The 17,900-nt window shown below is 33.8% G+C and overlaps 4 protein-coding genes across 8 annotated transcripts; 1 reads left to right on the top strand and 3 right to left on the bottom strand.

Moving 5' to 3' along the window:
- Positions 1 to 547: 547 nt before the first annotated feature.
- Positions 548 to 2,661, bottom strand: LOC127249988 (uncharacterized). Its single transcript, XM_051273119.1, has 2 exons — positions 2,114 to 2,661; positions 548 to 709 (listed from the first exon to the last, which is right to left on the bottom strand). The coding sequence occupies exon 1, from the start codon at positions 2,610 to 2,612 to the stop codon at positions 2,115 to 2,117; it is 498 nt and encodes a 165-aa protein (XP_051129076.1). The 5' UTR covers positions 2,613 to 2,661; the 3' UTR covers positions 548 to 709; position 2,114.
- Positions 2,662 to 5,397: 2,736 nt separating this feature from the next.
- On the bottom strand, positions 5,398 to 9,755 carry LOC127250882 (uncharacterized). Of its 3 annotated transcripts, none has more exons than XM_051274349.1 (10): positions 9,526 to 9,755; positions 9,090 to 9,379; positions 8,036 to 8,097; positions 7,222 to 7,276; positions 6,858 to 6,956; positions 6,689 to 6,775; positions 6,446 to 6,562; positions 5,964 to 6,056; positions 5,855 to 5,885; positions 5,398 to 5,743 (listed from the first exon to the last, which is right to left on the bottom strand). In XM_051274349.1, the coding sequence occupies exons 2-10, from the start codon at positions 9,189 to 9,191 to the stop codon at positions 5,565 to 5,567; spliced, it is 825 nt and encodes a 274-aa protein (XP_051130306.1). In that variant the 5' UTR covers positions 9,192 to 9,379; positions 9,526 to 9,755; the 3' UTR covers positions 5,398 to 5,564. The 3 variants fall into 3 exon arrangements, with proteins under 3 accessions (XP_051130306.1, XP_051130315.1, XP_051130298.1); XM_051274358.1 differs by having other exon boundaries at positions 9,090 to 9,310; XM_051274341.1 differs by having other exon boundaries at positions 9,090 to 9,755.
- A 367-nt stretch (positions 9,756 to 10,122) lies between these two features.
- On the bottom strand, positions 10,123 to 11,934 carry LOC127248014 (uncharacterized). Its single transcript, XM_051270144.1, has one exon. It carries the CDS (start codon positions 11,932 to 11,934, stop codon positions 10,123 to 10,125), a length of 1,812 nt encoding a protein of 603 aa, XP_051126101.1.
- Positions 11,935 to 12,683: 749 nt separating this feature from the next.
- LOC127251064 (DUF21 domain-containing protein At4g14240-like) lies at positions 12,684 to 16,513 on the top strand. Of its 3 annotated transcripts, XM_051274634.1 has the most exons (14): positions 12,922 to 12,992; positions 13,137 to 13,156; positions 13,544 to 13,620; positions 13,742 to 13,825; positions 13,920 to 14,033; positions 14,190 to 14,273; positions 14,462 to 14,533; positions 14,695 to 14,762; positions 14,934 to 15,021; positions 15,092 to 15,165; positions 15,243 to 15,597; positions 15,678 to 15,724; positions 15,803 to 15,890; positions 16,131 to 16,513. In XM_051274634.1, the coding sequence occupies exons 3-14, from the start codon at positions 13,615 to 13,617 to the stop codon at positions 16,257 to 16,259; spliced, it is 1,209 nt and encodes a 402-aa protein (XP_051130591.1). In that variant the 5' UTR covers positions 12,922 to 12,992; positions 13,137 to 13,156; positions 13,544 to 13,614; the 3' UTR covers positions 16,260 to 16,513. The 3 variants fall into 3 exon arrangements, with proteins under 3 accessions (XP_051130583.1, XP_051130598.1, XP_051130591.1); XM_051274626.1 differs by lacking the exon at positions 13,137 to 13,156 and having other exon boundaries at positions 12,684 to 12,992; XM_051274641.1 differs by lacking the exons at positions 13,137 to 13,156; positions 15,678 to 15,724; positions 15,803 to 15,890; positions 16,131 to 16,513 and having other exon boundaries at positions 12,684 to 12,992; positions 15,232 to 15,457.
- The last annotated feature ends 1,387 nt before the right edge of the window (positions 16,514 to 17,900 follow it).

Genomic DNA, 17,900 nt, shown 5'->3' with positions numbered 1-17,900 from the left:
CAAATTTTTTCAAATTCATGTTAGAAAATAAACATACGATCAAATATATTAGCGGAAGCGGAATTTAAACAAACCCCCAATCATTGCTAAAAATTAAATTTATTCTCAATACTCTCTTTTTCAAGCAAATGGTAGATTGAAACCGTGGGAAGATGGTGTTGCCAAACTCTGTATCTGGAACCCTAAGATGATGTTGCCAAACGATGGCTCTCAATTAGCTATGGTGTATTCTGATTTTCTAACACTTCTCACGTATATTTTGAATGTCATAGACTTAATGGGAGAAAAATGGGTCACAATTTAAGGTCAGTTTAATTATATAAAACTATTAAGATTAATATATAAGACATCAAAATTCTATCAATCTTACTTAATCTGCAAACAAGCGGATTGTCAAGCATGTAAAATTTTTTAAAAATTACGTAATAAACACAATTATTAAAATTAAAATAATTTCAAAAAAATTAAAATAACAAAATAGATAAATATATTTAAAATATTAAAGATATAATCTAATTAGAACATAAAAAATGATTTCATAAACCAATTCCAAAGGTTTATGTATGATTTAAAGCACAAAAGCACACATTTAAGGAATTCGATCAAACAAAGCTGCTGCATATGGGAGTTTGCCAATATCTCATCCAAGAGGGAACCAATCAACGATTTCGAGACTATTTCAATGGCTGATTCGATCCACAAATTAGGTCTGATTTCTCGACAAAATTTACAAAAACACAGAACGATAAGACATCTCAAAAAAAACATCTTACCTTAAATTCATCATCAACCAATTGGATTCAAAGAGCCCTCCGGAAGAGATGATTGACACAATCAAACGAATTACAGACGTTAAAATCGCATGAATGATTCATTCGGAAAGAAATTAGGGTTTTACAGAAATCCCCAATTTGGGGGAAAGATGACAGCGTAATTCTTACTGGATTAAAAGGTTTATAGGCCCGTTTAATATTTTTAAGAAATTTTGAGTTAATTTGAAAATAATAAATTTTTAAAATATTATACTTCATTGTCCCAAAAGTACAGTCTTAATAATAATAATATTATATTATCATTAGTGTAAAAAATAATGACAATTATGTAATAATAATGAAAAAGTAGGATAGTTTATGGTGATATGATTATTTATGGAAATGAAACTATTGTTTTAGGACGGACAAAAATGATAAATAAGATCATTGTATTGGGACAGAAAAAATATTATTTTTAATTAGTATTTTATATAAACAATAGTTTTTGTTAAAATTATTACACCAAATATTTATTTTTATAATATTGAATGATTATTTAAAAAATTTTATTATGTTCAAAAGCATGCCAAAATATCAGAATATTTCAATCAAACAAATTCACTTAGATGTTATATAAATATAAATATTTATTTAATATAATATTTTGAAAATTTATATTCTTTTTACTTATACTTTTAAATTACTTTTTTATATTATTCACCGATAGTTCATTATATATATATATATATATTACACCCTTAAAATGATATTTAATGTAATATCATTTTTTATTTGATATTTTAAATAAAAATATATATTAATCTTTTTAAAAAGAATTGTTGATGGTGCTAAAATAAAATTAAAAATATATAGTTTAATTTGGGTTCCTTTGTTAGTTGATTTGGAGTTAGGTTTAGAGATTTAAAATTGTGACATTTTAAATTAAAATAAATTTATGAATAATGTAAATAAATATTCGAATATCATTTTTTAACTAAAATTTTCAAATTGTTTAATATAAAAAAAAATAAAAATTAATACTTATTTTAATGATCTAAACAAACTCAAGGGGTTAGAGAGCCTAGGGAAGTAGAAATCAAGATTTGTTTACTTGTTTTCATTTTTCATAGTATTATTTAGATTAAAATTTATTTAAAAATTGAAATTTTCCATAATAATATATAAAATATATATACATATATATAGACAAAAAATCGATAATTGAAAAACTATTTATTCAGTGTTCGATCCTCGCTTAAATTCTTAACAACTTCAAAACATTTTTGCACGAAGATCAAATTACAACAAAACGACTCTGAAAAATCGATAACCAAATGCTAGAAAAGATAGCGATTACGAACCTCAACAAAAGTCGGGCCTCGACTTCTTACGAACCGTAATGCACCCTCTTTGATGATCCCTAAAAACTCTAATCTCCGAGCACTCTTTCAATTCCTCGAGACTGATATACTGTTGTTTAACCATTCTCGAAAAATCGCACCCCGTGTCATGAATCCAAATGTAAGGATGACACGTTTCGTCGTAATAATAAATTAGGCTCGAAATTCCGTCGCCCCCCTTGGCTTTTCCGGGCATATACGCTTTGTAAATTTTCTTGCCCTTGAGCCTTTTCGACGATCCGGGCTTCAAAGTGTGCGCCTTTTTAAGGATCGATCCGACTCTTACTTGAAGCTCGATTGGCCGGTCGCTAAAGTTCCAAATTCTCGTCCCGGGACCGGAGACTTTGGTGTGATCCTTGCAACCATTGAAGCATCTTGTAATTGAAATTAGGCTTAGGACAATCATTTTAGCGACAGCCGGTGGGTGAACCCTTTTTTTTTCTTGTAACGAAAAGAACATAAATGAAACTAACTTCTTGATGTCCTAAAGGGCACTTAAATAAAGAAGAGGGGAATGAGTATGGTTGTGTTCCTTTAATGTTTGGAGTCTGATAATAATAAAAATTTAAATTGAAACAGTATTTGATATGGTTGTGTGTTTAGATAGATTTATTTTTTTGTATGATATAGAAAATTGTGTCAAAATTATAAATATATTGTTTTAAATTGAATATATTGATTTTTTTTTAAAGAATATTTGAAGTTTTTTTTTTCTTTTTTTTTTTTTTACTATTGTAAAAATTATTTTTCGAAAATCACAATTGGAAAATAATATTGAGAGAACAGATCGATAGTTTTGAATAAAAAATATGTATTTAATTTGATAGTTTAACGAAGAAAAGATGATAAATAATACGCAACTAAAATCAGATCTAAGAATTTGGTGTCATGAAGGTGATGGAATAAATAATTCACACCACCAACTTTGGCTCCGTTAAATAAAGATTTTTGAAATTTTGACAAATTTTAAAAATAATGAAAAAATTAAAATGTTATATGATTCTGTAAAAATAAATAGATACTATTTAGTATAATTGTTTTTTTTTTTCAGAAATTACTATTTATAAATAATATTAAAATTTTCTTTAGAATATATAGGTTATTTATTTATTTATTTATTACAGGAAAAGGGAAATTAAGTGCAGTGGGCACCAAAGCACTCAAATACAAGCATATGATTTTGCTTCATGTATAATCATTGCATTGTTGTTGGCTCTCTCTTCACTTTTCTTGCAAGGCCTTGACCAAAATTAGGTCATGTTTGGAAGAGTTTTTGACTTTTATTTCTAAAAAAATATATATATATATATATATCGAAATGATTTATATACTGAAGATTTATCAATATATCAAAAATATTTAAAAAAACCGCATAAAACACCGTTGTACTAACATATACACAAAATATTACACTTTACTCTATAGAAAACCTATGAAATAATATTACGGTGTGTTTGTTCGGGGTGGTGTGGATTTTGAGTTGAGATTTTAATAGTAAAAATTTTAAATTTGAATAGTTGTATGATGTGATATAAATAGGTGTTGATGTGATGTTTTAAATATAAAATTGATTTTTAGTATAATATAAAAAATAAAAAATAGGTGTTTGATTTGATATTTTTGGGAGAAAAAAATAGGATGAACAGTGGATTTAAAATCCAATCCCCCAAACAAACACACCCTTAATGTCTTATATTATTCGGTCACAAAAAGTTAACAATTCAACATAATAGTATTTTTATATTACCATCACAATTTTTAATACTCTTTCTGTCCACTTTAAGGGCTACATTTACTTTTTTGCGTGATTGTAATTAACATTAAAAATATTTTTATATTTGTATAATTTTTTTATACAAATATTCTTCTATTAGTATTATAAGACATTAATGAAAGTATTTTTGCAATTTTTTCTCAATTTGCACTATATTTTGATATAATAATTAATATTCTAATATCGACACGTAAAAAGTAAATAAGACCCTTAAAGCCGGAACAGAGATGATACTTTTTTGGCACAATATCAAAACAATATACTTCCTCCGTCCTATTGAAAGGTTGTCATTTTCTATTTTTATCCGTCTAAAAACAAGGTTACAATTTTCTGATTTAGTAATTGTATTATCTATCTAATATAATAAATATTCTTCCAACTTACACTATATTACATAAATGTCATTACTTTTATATTAAACAATACTAGTACGGGTATATTCTTTTTTTTTACTACAATTTATTATAATATTAATATTAAAATATCTACGTATAAAAAATAAACGACAACTTTGTATTGGACGGAGGAATACCGTATTTTCGATAATTGTTTTCCGGGCCTACTCTTAACAGCTCGACCAATTTGGGCTTCGTTAATGTTAATGTGGTCCAAATCAGAGCCACCAAAGTTGTTGGTGGAAGCCGCAACAAATTAAAGTTAGTGGATTCGGGTGCGTCTGTAAAATACAACATTTCTGGTCTGCCAAGTTTCTCGCAATACAAAGTAAAAAAATTATACTCCCGAAAATGGTAAAATAGATACTTTGAGTTGAGATGGTGATAAATCTAGTAAGGGATGACCAGTGGTATGGGATGACTTATCATAGGTGGCCTCCAGGTCACTTATAGGACCTAGTTTGCAGGATCGATCGAAAGTTTACGTGGTGCGGATTTTCGGTAACGATTGCGGATTTTAACGTCATAAAAAAAAAAAAAAAAAAAAAAAAAGTAAAATAATAATAATAAAAAAATAAAATTACAAAAAGATGTCCAATCTTTTTGTAAACTGTGATGTTTCTTGCAATTCAAAATAAATAAATAAATAAAATTACAAAAAATGTCTGATTTATATATATATATATGTTTATATATATATGTTTTGAGTTCAAGTAGTTAAGAATTTGAGCTCAACTCTGCGTTCAATTGTTAAAAGAGCCAAGCTGAGATTTTTGTTAGAGCTCAATACAAATTGAACAGTGCTAATTTGATCGAGCTTATATCTGTGTTCGACTCGTTTAGTTTAACAAACAATTTATAGCTGTATTCTTCAATTAAAATTGTCGTGATCGATTAATCTCAACAGCAATTCTCGCAAATTTTCATCATCGATACCCGCCGGGTTCCTAATAAATTTTGTAGTCGAGCATTTTGAATTCAGCGAACTTTAGAACCGGCTAATTATAGATCGTCTTACCAAGCGCGCTATCTTCCCTTTACGTCGCAAGATTAAACGAATCTACATAACGAGAGTATTGAAACAATATATACACTTGAAAAAACCTATATAAAGTCGAGTCTCCGATTTTACGTCTGATTATTTTACTGTAAGAACAATAGTTCGACGCGAAGAAATTTATCATATATTTGGCTGTACAGAAAAATACCGAAAGCAAAGTGGCGAGCTTACACGTAAAATGAGCTATTTTTCGTGATTTGCGTCTCGATTGTTGTCGTCGATCTTGATTATCAGCGGATTTTCGAGATCTGTGGAGACCGGTAGCTGTTGGTCGAAAATATCGACGTTTTCATCCTCGTTTTCTGCCAACGCTTTATCTAAAGCAGCCTTTGCGACTCTCGTCACACAATACAGCAACAGCACTGCAAGCGTGAGTAGGCGCGACAAAGTCAGATAAAAACAATTCGAATCGAGAATCAGGTTCGCTATTTTAATTTCGAAATAACATTGTTACGAAGTCACTCGAAACTTACCCGACATGACGAAACCCAACACGATAAACGCCTGCATCAAAATAGCACACAAAAATTAACGACAAGAGAATTGTCACCGAGTAGCGACGAAGAGCTCAAACATGCATACCCATCGGGTTTTCGAGAAATCATGCCATCCGTGCGTTACGTCTGAAAGATCCTTCAAGGTTGTCCCGACGTAGACCAAGGCAAAGGTAATCGGCTAAGGAAAGAAGATCAAAAGGAGCAATATAAGCCCGGTACAATTTTCGAAAGCATTCTTTTTCACTCCAAAAATATCAAATCAAATACAAAATTTTTTATTTTTTATGTTACACTAAAAATCAATTGTACCTTTAAAACATCGCCATCAACGTCAGCCATTCAAATTCAAATTTTTTACTGTTCTAAACTCAAATCGAAACCTAAATCCCCAAACAAGCACACCTCAAAATCTTTGAAATCACAAACACGTAACATGCCATCGAACAGCTAGTCAAATTCAAGTTTTTACTATTTAAAACTCAAACCAAAACCCGAATCCCCAAACAAACACACCCTCGGAATCTTCAAAATCACAAAAAATACGTAAGGATGATTGAAGTTTCGTACCATCATGCCCAACCACGAGGCGAGCATGTATTGAGCTATAGGCACCGGAGTCACGGACAGGAGATAGTTCATCATGTTAAAGGGGAGTAAAGGAACGAGCCGGAGCAACAACACTATCTGCTCAAAGGTGAATTGTGGTAAGTTCGATTTTACATAAGCATAAAATGGATTTGAAATATCGCGCAGAAGATAAATAAGAAAAATATCCCAATCGAACTACCTATAAGCAACAGGCTCACATACCTTGAATCCTGATCTCCGAATTGCAATGGCAACCGCACGGAACTTCGGATAGTCTTTTAACTTGGATATAACGTATGACCTCCCGATCTGTTCATCGTTAGAAAATAAATGATAACAATAAATATTTGATGAAAGATATTTAATCTTAACGTATAAGTAAGAAACTTACCGTTCGCCCAACGAGGAATGCAGCTCCAGCACCTATAGTTGCACCAATTGAATCGGCGAAAAATCCAACAGGCAATCCGAAGAGATAGCCACCACCTAGCTGAAAATGACAAAAAAAAAAAAAAAAAAAAAAAAAATGACGAGATAAAGATATAACGTGCATGTTAAACTATCCACACTTTAGATCAACATAAATAAAATTTTTAAGATATCTTCATTTCTTAACAGGGTAATTAGTACTGCCGATGCTTTGATTTAGAACATTCGATGATTTGGAGTATCAAGATAATCGGAAACCAGATTTTGAATTTAAAATTGGAAATCAAAAAGGATGAAATTGCATCTAAAAACACGTTAATCCATACCGTCAATACTGAAGCTGGAACAGCCAACACCGTTAAAGGAATGTAAGCAATGGCTCTGCAAGATTTACAATCCATTAGAACTCGAAACAACATTCCAATTTTACTAGAACACGAGTACATTAATCAACCTAATCTACCATACATTGTATAGACATAGGGATTGTTCACTTGGTATGTGTTTTGAATTTTGTTATTTTTGAAGTGAAATAACGGCCAGATATGATGTTTTCAGAAATAAATTGGGAGACTAAATAGTAAAAAATTGGGGGAAAAAAATCGATCGAATATGACATTTATTATTTAGAGCAAAGCTTTCAATCATTTTACAATTTACACATATCTCGGAAACAAATATATTTAATCCTATAAAAAATCTTCAGTTTAAACCATACTAATTGAACAGAAAATCAAGGCCGAATCTCCAAAAATATGTTTCCACATGAAGATGTTCAATTAGGAAGTAAAAAATGAAAAGCAAACATAACAAAAATTTAAGACACTAAGGTCGAGAATAATCAAGAAAGGGATAAATTTCAACCTAATTTGAACTTCCAAAAACACGTCGACATAAAAATACCCAATCTTTATGCATAATCTAAGATTTACTTTTGCCAGTCCATCTTAATTTCAATTTTGCTTAAGGTTAAGGTCATATTTGCGCTTTCCGAACTTCTCATTGTATATATGTTTGGTTTTCATGTACTTTATTTTACATCTTGAAACACGGAAGCTTAACAGTGTCTAACATTAGGCACAGAAATAAAAATATAAAATAAAAAGATTGATTAGTATAAGCTCAAAAAACCACACTTACAGCACAAGAGGGCCCCAAGGACCAAGATCTTGCTCTATCCATACTAAGAAATCTTTGAGTATCTGCCGAAAACAAAGGTTTAGATTAAATAATCAAACAAACAGAAATCTTTTTCACTACCTTTATACCATAATGCAGCGCCGCAGCTATACAAGGATGCTTATATTACCCAAAACTACGATCATCCAACGAAAAATAACAAATGTTGTTTCCTTCCAATGCCTCTTTTTTGCTAAAAACTCACAAATTAGAAATACATTATCTAATTGTGTTTATGTTTTCATTTCGAACTTTCCAAACACCTCCGTTTACTCATGTTTTCAAACTTGTTTTCGCAATATCTACACTCACTAAAAAACATCGCATCCGAAATTTATATTTGTTGAACATATTATATCCAAAACCAATTCTCTCCTCAAAACATCACATCTTACACCTGATTACATCACATCAAACACATACTATTCAACCTTTTACTATTCCTAAACCAAACCAGAACACCAAAATGCTTCCAAAGCATATCTAAATGCAATTTTATCATTCGAACCACCACATCTAATACATGTTTATGTCGCATCAAACACGTGCTATGAAACCTTTTATTATTCCTAAACCAAACCAAAACACTCCCAAAACATACAGACGTGATTTTTCCATCCAAACCATCACATCAAACACCTATTTAAGTCGCATCTATTAACTTTTAACTAATCCTAAACCAAAACCAAAAATCCAAAATGCTTATCTAATTGCAACTTTTCCATTCAAACCACCATCTCCACCACAAAATTTTCAATACCCAAAGCAATCAGAAACCCGAAAACAAAACCAAAACACAATCCAATAAGTTTAATTGTTCCACAAAACACAGTCAAGAACCAATCAATATCACTCCAATTAAACCAAAATCAGCCATAAGCATAGTAAAACCACAAGTAGCCAAAGCAATAGCAGAAACAAATAAACAAAAATAAACTCAAATCAGTCCAATAAACCTCATCAAACCACCATAATGAAATCAAAAAAATTCCCAAATTACAAAACCTAATCTAACCTTTTCAACAGGCAGAGTAAAGCAAGCAAACACAATTCCCCCAATCAACACCATAAGCAAGATCACTTTCAGCAGAGAACCCCAACTGAATTTGAAAGCCATTTTCGCAGAATGCGGGAAGAAAAAGAAGATCTTTTTGCGCCAAGGCCTACACTCTTCGTCTTCTGGATCCTCTGGTAAAGCTTGCTTCAACGACAAGCGAGGCCTCAAATTTATTCCTCCTAAATTTGCCAGATTGAATTTTTCCGAGACGTATGTATAACAAAACCACCAGTTCCGAGGGAAATCCCCTTTTCAGAAGGAACAAAAAAAAAAGAAAAAAAATGTCGAAGATTTTAACCTAATCGATCGAAGGACAACAAATCCCCACAGACCGATCCTCCCCTACGTTCTGTAGAATTTGTCGAATTAAAACGCGGCGTAAATTATTAATTACCTCAATTGGGAATTTTTTTTCTTACTCTTCAATTTTCCCCCAAGCCTCTCTTGCAGCAGAAGTAATATATATATATAGATCAATGATTACTCTGCAGTGAATAGTGATTGCGGCTGTAAGATTTGTTTGTTTGGAGACGACGACACGACAGATGCGAAAATAAATGAAAATCAAGAAAAGCCCTAATCCAGCTTCTTCTCAAGCCACGCTTCATTTCCACATATTCTTGGCTCAAATGTTTCTCATTATCGTATTTTAATTAAAAGAACTATAAATAATTATCGTATTTCTGTTTGTTCCGCATTATTTCTTTCGCTATTTTTAATTATAATTAAATATTTTAATTTTATTTTAAAATTTATAATTTATAAATAATTTATTTTTAATTTATAATTATTTTTATTAAATCATAATTATTTTTACTTGGACTGAAAAAGTATTTAGTAGGGTGTCACAATACAAATATTTAATAAATTATTAACCGGTATTGTTTGTAACTATAGCATATAGCATGTTCAAATTATGCTGCAAAATCTTCGAATTATTAAAATAACCACTCATAGTAAACACATTATTACAATCTATATACAACCTCGATCATTTGAGGCACATTACGTTAAGCAACACATGACACAACATAAGATCGACGAAATATTGATGCCCAATTTTGCCATCCTTCCATCTCATCTTCCACGGCGCGCGACCGTAGTGAATGCCATCGTTGCACCGGTTGTCGTAGTGCCACGGGAACGTCATGTCGAACCCGTCCACAATTCTATCTACAATCCCATGTCGCTTCAGTTTGTCCATCAGTATCCCACTAAAAGCCTCCATTTTCTGAGGATTGTATCCGAGTCTTCGGGCTGGGCCCGCTGTAGCCACAGTCGTCCTATACACAACTTCGGGCCGGGCCACCCCTCGCCCCTCGACACTTTTCAATACTTCGGCCCAAAATGCAGCAGCGTAGTCAGATCCTTTGACGTAACTCGTAATGTTAGGCCAATAGTACCCGTCGTGCAAGCCCGAGTTCATAATGACCATGTCGGGGACAATGAGGCCCGAAAAGAACCCCTTGAGCAACCGTCGATACTTCACGTCCGTCAACGAATTCAACCCATGATAATTCCCCGTCAAGTTAGGATGCCCGTTGAAAACGCTCGTGAATCGCACCGTCTCGAAGGGGTTCTTTGGATTCGCGACGGTTCGATCGAACATTCGAGGCACAACGTTCATATCCGATATGCCGAGAATGAAGTGGAGGATGTTCCGGATCGTGTCGCAATGGTTCGAATCTCCCCACCAAAAAATCCACCGGTTTTTTAAACACCTCCACGCCTCGTCGCCGGAGAAAATCTTGAACGAACAATGCGCCGAATAGACCCACCCGTTGCTTTCCAACGCGCCTAATCGACCGTCACACCATGGATTCCGGCAAGGAAAGCTTGGCTCGTGGCATCGATATCTACCGTCGTCACTAATCGAGCACGTATCGTTTCTTGCAAGACGAGTCCATCGACCGGACCAAATGTCCTTCCGGTAGTCGAACTTACAACATTGTCTTAAAGACGGTGGCTCGGATGCGGACTCATGGAATTTGATTCGAAAAACCCGAAGAACTTTGTCCATGGATAATTTCTCAGGCGACGGCTTGAACCCTTCCCAATTCCCGAACAATAAGATTATCGTCAAGTTATATTCGCCGGGAAAATCGGGATGAACTTGAAGCGAAAACGTGTATGTTCCGTTGCCGGTGTCGTTAATCGGAGGTCGAGCCTTCCATATTTCACCCGAAAGATCAGTTTCGAAATAATCGCCTCCAGAACAAATGGGTTCGCCCGACTCGTCGATTGCTCGGAAAACGAAGCCATGGATGTCGCCGCTCGATAGCTCAATTTTTTTAATACCGTCAAGACCGGGAACTTCGATATCGACCGTTTTAAAAAACTTACAACTTTTGTTGCGCGAAGCTAACCACTTATCAACAATAGCGGATGAATAATTCGCCTCAAGCTCGGAGGAAATCCACGCCGTCGATGAATTTAAATCTTTCTTCATCGCCGTTTCTCGAGGAAATTCCAAATACGATTCGAAAGAACTACTTGGAAAGTAGAAGTCTTTCGAAGATCGATTTAAATCTCGGGAGGCATTGAGGTTGATATCAACGGGATTCTTTCGAAGAGTTAGGAAGTTTAGTCGATCGATCATCCAAGAAATGAAGATCCCGAAGAGCGCTCCGAGCATAACGAACTTGATGAACCATCGAACGAGAATAATCCATTTGATGTTCGACGTAGTTTTGTCGCGCATCGTAGACACAATCATTAGAACAAGATTATCGAAAACTCGATTGTAATGAGGCGAGTATTTGCATACTCGGGTGTTGATAGTCGAGAGGGGATGGTCGAACATTCGAAGACATTGTAAGAACTATATATATATATATATATATATAAAAGAATGTTCGAATTTGCACATGATTAAATTCAATTCATGGTTTGAAATCGAGATGGATGCAATGTAATGTATGTGGCAATAAATAGACTACTATTATAGTAGACAAAACATTCGGCATACAAAACATGTTGTGTCGACATTAAAGTGACTTCAAATCTAAATATGTTTTGATATTTGATTCTAAATAAAAATTTAAATTATATAAATAAAAAATAAAATATTTTAAATATTTGATTCTATCAATAATTTATTTAAAAAAATTAATCAATTATTTATTTATTTATTTCATTTAAAAAATTATTTAAGATACCTTGTATCTTTTTTTTTTATTGTATTAAATTTGCTTAATTGAGGTGTTTATTTAGAATAAACTATTGGACAAGGATGATTGTTTCGTACAAATTTTACATAAAACAAAAGGTGGACACAATAAATAAAATATATAGTGTTTTATGTATTTTACTAAAATAATAATTTATCTATTATTTACAGAGAAAGTATTTTAAATAAATAATAATTACAAAAATCTGAAAAAAATAAATAAAACAAAAACAAAAAGAACTGAACAATCGTTTTCCAAAAATAAAGAAACGGACAATCATTTTCCAAAATCTTGTTTTTTTTTTTTTGTTTTTTCGGAACAAGCCAAACACGTCCTTACCGCAACTTGTGAATCAAATCCCATTTTTATAAGTAACGGGGGAGTCACGTTGGGGGAGAAACCATCGTTGCATCATCGTCGGAAGACGACGACAACATTATGCATCTGATGAACGCGGTGGCGCTCGCGTCCATGGCCGCCGTCAGGAATGGTGGCGGTGGCGTGGACGGCTCTGCGGGCGCCGAGATCGAATTCGGCACGGTTTTGTGGTTCGCCTACGCTGGCTTTTCCTGCATATTGGTTCTGTTTGCGGGGATAATGTCGGGCCTCACGCTGGGATTAATGTCGCTAAGCCGTGTCGACCTCGAGATCCTCGAGCGCAGTGGCTCCTCGTCGGAAAAGAAACAAGCTGGTTCGCACGTTTTTTTTTTTTTTTTTTTTTTTTTTAATTTCGTTTCATGTGGAATTGTAGTTTGACTTGCAGATTGTTGATGTTTGATTGTTTATGCGATAATTTCTTTGTTTGGCTTCGCGTTCTGATCACAATGCGATGAAGATTTATATATATATATACTGGTATGTAATCGGATGTTTTGACAGGACCATGGATGTGAGATTTTTGTTTCATATATATATATATATGTATATATTATCTTGGTTAGAATTTGAAGCAGTTTGATGATAAAAAGGAGAAAATGAAATTTGCAAAGACCAAATTCACCTATTGCAATCAACATTACTAGCTTTGTTATAGCAGTTTACAATGCTCGAATTAGTAGTAATTGGGATTTGTAATTATCAGAATGTGTGTTTTAACTTATGCTACCGAAATTTGAGGAACAATTTTCTTTCCCTTGTGTCTTTTACGATTCTAATCTCAAATCAAAAGCATTCTTCTAAAGTTTCTCATTAGTCTTTGACAAGAAGAATTTTCTGTTTACCCATTGAGTTTGATGTTTTCAGCAAAAATACTTCCTGTGGTTCAGAAGCAGCATCAGCTTCTTGTGACATTGCTTTTGTGTAATGCTGCTGCCATGGAGGTTAATTCTGTTACTTCCATCTGACTTTTGAAATATGCATAAATGCACTGTGTGTAAATAACGATGAATTCACCGATAATCACTGTAAGTTCCACAATTTTGTCACTTTTGCATCTTGCAGGCACTTCCAATATATCTGGACAGAATTTTCAATCAATATGTTGCCATTATACTCTCTGTGACTTTCGTTTTATTTTTTGGGGAGGTACTTATTGAAGTCTTTGTTTGAAGTGTTTATCAGATATATACACAGTTAGTATTGCTCCGATTGTTACTTTTGTATTATGCAATATTGTCAGGTTATTCCTCAAGCCATATGCAGTAGATATGGACTTGCAGTAGGTGCAAATTTAGTTTGGCTTGTACAGATTCTGATGGTTATCTGCTACCCCGTTTCATACCCTATTGGAAAGGTAATATCAGTACATTCCCAAGGTAAAATCATGGCAAAGAAGCTCTGAGTTTTTATTTATTGTCTAGATCTGATCTGGTTTGATATTCAAGAGAAGTATATCAATGCTTATTTGTAGAAGTCATGAATTCTTAGATGGTTAAGTTTTTAAAACCAGATTCTCGACTTTGTTTTGGGACATGATGAAGCACTGTTTCGACGAGCGCAGCTGAAAGCCCTTGTCTCTATCCACAGCCAGGAGGTAATATTTTAAACTAATAAGAGAATGCCTTAGATGCAGTTACAATAGTGAACAATGAAACAAAATCAATGTATATTAGGTGACAGTACATACGTATAGTTTTATTTTTTTCCCAATTCTTTAATATGCAGGAAATGCCAGCATTGAAATTTTCCTTAAATGTCTTGAATGATTCATTGCATTTGTAGGCTGGCAAAGGCGGGGAACTCACTCGTGATGAGACAACAATTATCAGTGGGGCATTAGATTTGACTGAGAAGGTATGTGTGAGAATCTTTACGTGCATACTTGAGGATGCATTGGTTATGCTCTTTTTTGTGGAACTTAATTACGTCTTGTTGAATTGTTATTGAAGCTGATATCATATCTTGACTTAAACATTTCATGCTCTTTTCCCCCCCTTTTCTTTAACTCCAAATAGACAGCTGAAGAGGCCATGACACCAATTGAGTCCACATTCTCTTTGGATGTCAATTCAAAGTTGAACTGGTAAGAAATCCTAATTGGCTGATCCATGTTGAAATCCAATACTTCAATGTATATTTATTATTGTTAAATGCTGTAATTAGCAGTCACTTGGTAGATTCTTTCAAATTTATCTCCTCTACAATTAGATGAACTATGTAAGGTAGAATTGACATTAAAAGTGTGTCCTCTCAGGGAAGCAATGGGAAAAATATTGGCACGTGGACATAGCCGAGTTCCTGTCTACTCAGGGAACCCAAAGAACATTATTGGACTTCTATTGGTAGCCTTCTGGAAAGTGTACATTTCTTACCATGTATGTTTTTATGACACTTGAAACATTGTAATAATAGGTAAAGAGTCTTCTGACGGTGAGAGCAGAAACAGAGACTCCAGTGAGTTCAGTTTCCATTCGAAGGATTCCACGGTATAGAATTTATTTATTGATTTATTTATGGATCATATTCTTAAGCTGAAGTATTCATTTAAACAGTTTCTTCCCAGTGTCCCAGCAGACATGCCCCTGTATGACATACTCAACGAGTTTCAGAAAGGCAGCAGTCATATGGCAGCTGTGGTGAAGTCCAAAGGAAAACACAGAAGACCCCTGTCTATATCCGAGAAGCCCGTGGAAAGAAAATCTGAAAATGGAGATTCAGACATAACTGTTCCATTGCTGTCAAATATAGAAGAAACACTGGATACTGTTGTTGTTGATGTCGAAAGGACCCCAAGACATGCCACTAAAACACATAATGATGCAGTTGTTGATGGATTCGCCCCTTCAGCAGAAGAATCCGTAGATGGTGAAGTTATTGGTATTATCACCTTGGAAGATGTATTTGAAGAACTTTTGCAGGTGAGTTTGTTCAGCCCCTACTTTAGCTTTTCCATACCATGCTGATGGACTTCCATTCCAACCTTTTTCTGTCAATGCAGGAGGAAATCGTCGATGAAACAGATGAATTTGTTGATGTCCACAATAGGTATGCAAAATTGGACCTCCAAACTGCAACGTTTTGGTTACTGAAAATGTAATCACGTTACATGTTGTCATGATGCAGGATACGTGTGGCAGCAGCTGCTGCTGCTGCTTCATCAATAGCTCGTGCACCATCAAGTCGAAGGCTAAATTATGTCCATAAAGGAGTTGTAAGTAAACTTATCTACTGGTTCTTTTAGTAAATTTCTTCGAGAAAACTATTCTACTTCTTTATGTGTGCTGATCAAAATAACGTGCAATAAAATATCTTCAAAGAGATGCAGTAATAGAAGTACATGACAATAGCTTCCTGCCATTGTAGGAGTAGGACCTTATTTTATTTGGTCATTCATTTTTCTCTCCTGATTAATTGTTCAAACTTCATAAATGCTTTTCTTATATTCTTTCAGGGAGGCCCGAATAAATCAGGACAAACCCCCAGGAAATTCAACGAGGATGATTCTGCATTTAATAGGATTGTAAAGAATGAAGACATCCAGATTCTGCAGAGAAGTACTATAACTACGAGTAAGGAATGATGATTGAATGTTGTGCAGTTTTTCAGACCCACCTCTGATATATGTAAATTATTTTTGTTTCTGTTTTTACCCATTTTTTTTTTGGCTGCAATAAAGTAGAATCAGATTTTTCTGGAGAAGACTTTCTTGAGCCACCTTTGTTAGTTAGAAGCCTAAGTTATGTTCTACTTAAACTCATTTGTATTCAATATATACCATAACTCATTTGTTTCAATATATACCATAACTCATTTGTGATTGATTGCGTCGACAAGGCTGCAAATCTTGCATATCATTAAGCTTTTCTTTGTTTGTTTTCCCATTTTACATTTATGTCTGACTGCTTATTTGCTATTTCACTGCAATATTGAATTTCATATAACATAGCTTCCTAATGTCGAAACTCGTAAAGAAAAATGCATATATCAAAATCTTGTTTCAATCTACTCTCACTATTAATGTACACTCCAAACTACCCCAAAGCTAATACTACAGACAACTGGGTATGTATATATCGAACTACTTGCATATATATATATGTGTGTGTGCTCAAACCTTAGCCTTGATTTGCCAGACACTTTAGAGTTTCTGTCTATTAGGCCTTAAGCTGCAGTATACACACACACACCCTACATGCCCCAATCCCTCGATCTCCTTGTGCATGTGCAATGTGCTATTCCTTCTTCCTTTATCAGTCTTTAGAGCCCACCCCATCCAGCTTCCATCGTATGAGAATAATAGTGCACCTCCATACAATGTATAGGCGTGTCCTTTGCTCTTGAATGCAACTAGCAACCTTCTTCCATACCCGGAACTTCTGACCTCTTGTCAAGCCCATGTCACTAAACTGAAAGCTTTGGGTTTCAAGATACTGGCAAAACTTTTTAGGGTATATATATGGAGAGAGATTATATGATCAGTGGCAATTCTACACTGGGATCTTTCACTCGGAGTCTTAGTATCAAGAATTGACAAAGAAATGGACAATGTCTGTAAGCTAAATTATTGTAGAATGAATGTGCAATGGTGCAGAAAGATAGGATAGTGAAAGACTGGTATATATAGAGGTAATAAGAGTCTTGTTTGTATGAGTGCTGTATATGTAGTGGTTGAGAGATGTTGGGGACTCTGATGCCAACTTGCAAAAGGGCCCCATTGTCTGTACAAGATAGAATATGCATAGTCATTAGTTTTTGTCTCCCTGCATAATTCCATCGAAAAATGACTCGTCTGAATTTAATAAAACCTTATTCTTATTTCCTTGTCTCAACCTAAAGGATTAGCAATGTCCTCACTTTCATGGATAACTTAAATTTTTCTATACATGTTGGTGACATTTGTGATAATGTACAGTAGGGCTATTGCATATGCATTTATTGCTCATGTCTTGAAGAACCCTGTTAAAAAATACTAATAATAAAGGTCATCTGCAGTTCTATTTGTTAATAGAGGAATTGCTGACTTTTGGGTCGGGGAAAAGTTAAAATAGTATTCAATTCTATTCATGTGTTATTACACAAGGAGCATAAGGTGATTTCTACTCTGATGAATGATGATGTTCTTAATCACTCCAGAATCTCACCTGTTTCCCTTTTCTATTGCTTGTAACTTATTAGATTGTAAGATTTAAGTGACGGAAACATCTGCTCGGTATGGATAAAT

Source organism: Andrographis paniculata, unplaced genomic scaffold (assembly GCF_009805555.1).
Source record: "Andrographis paniculata isolate CXL003 unplaced genomic scaffold, ASM980555v1 Contig11END, whole genome shotgun sequence".
Classification (NCBI taxonomy): Eukaryota; Viridiplantae; Streptophyta; class Magnoliopsida; order Lamiales; family Acanthaceae; genus Andrographis; species Andrographis paniculata.
The sequence above is the reverse complement of the archived record's forward strand: the minus strand, read 5'-3'. Positions and strand labels throughout refer to the sequence as shown.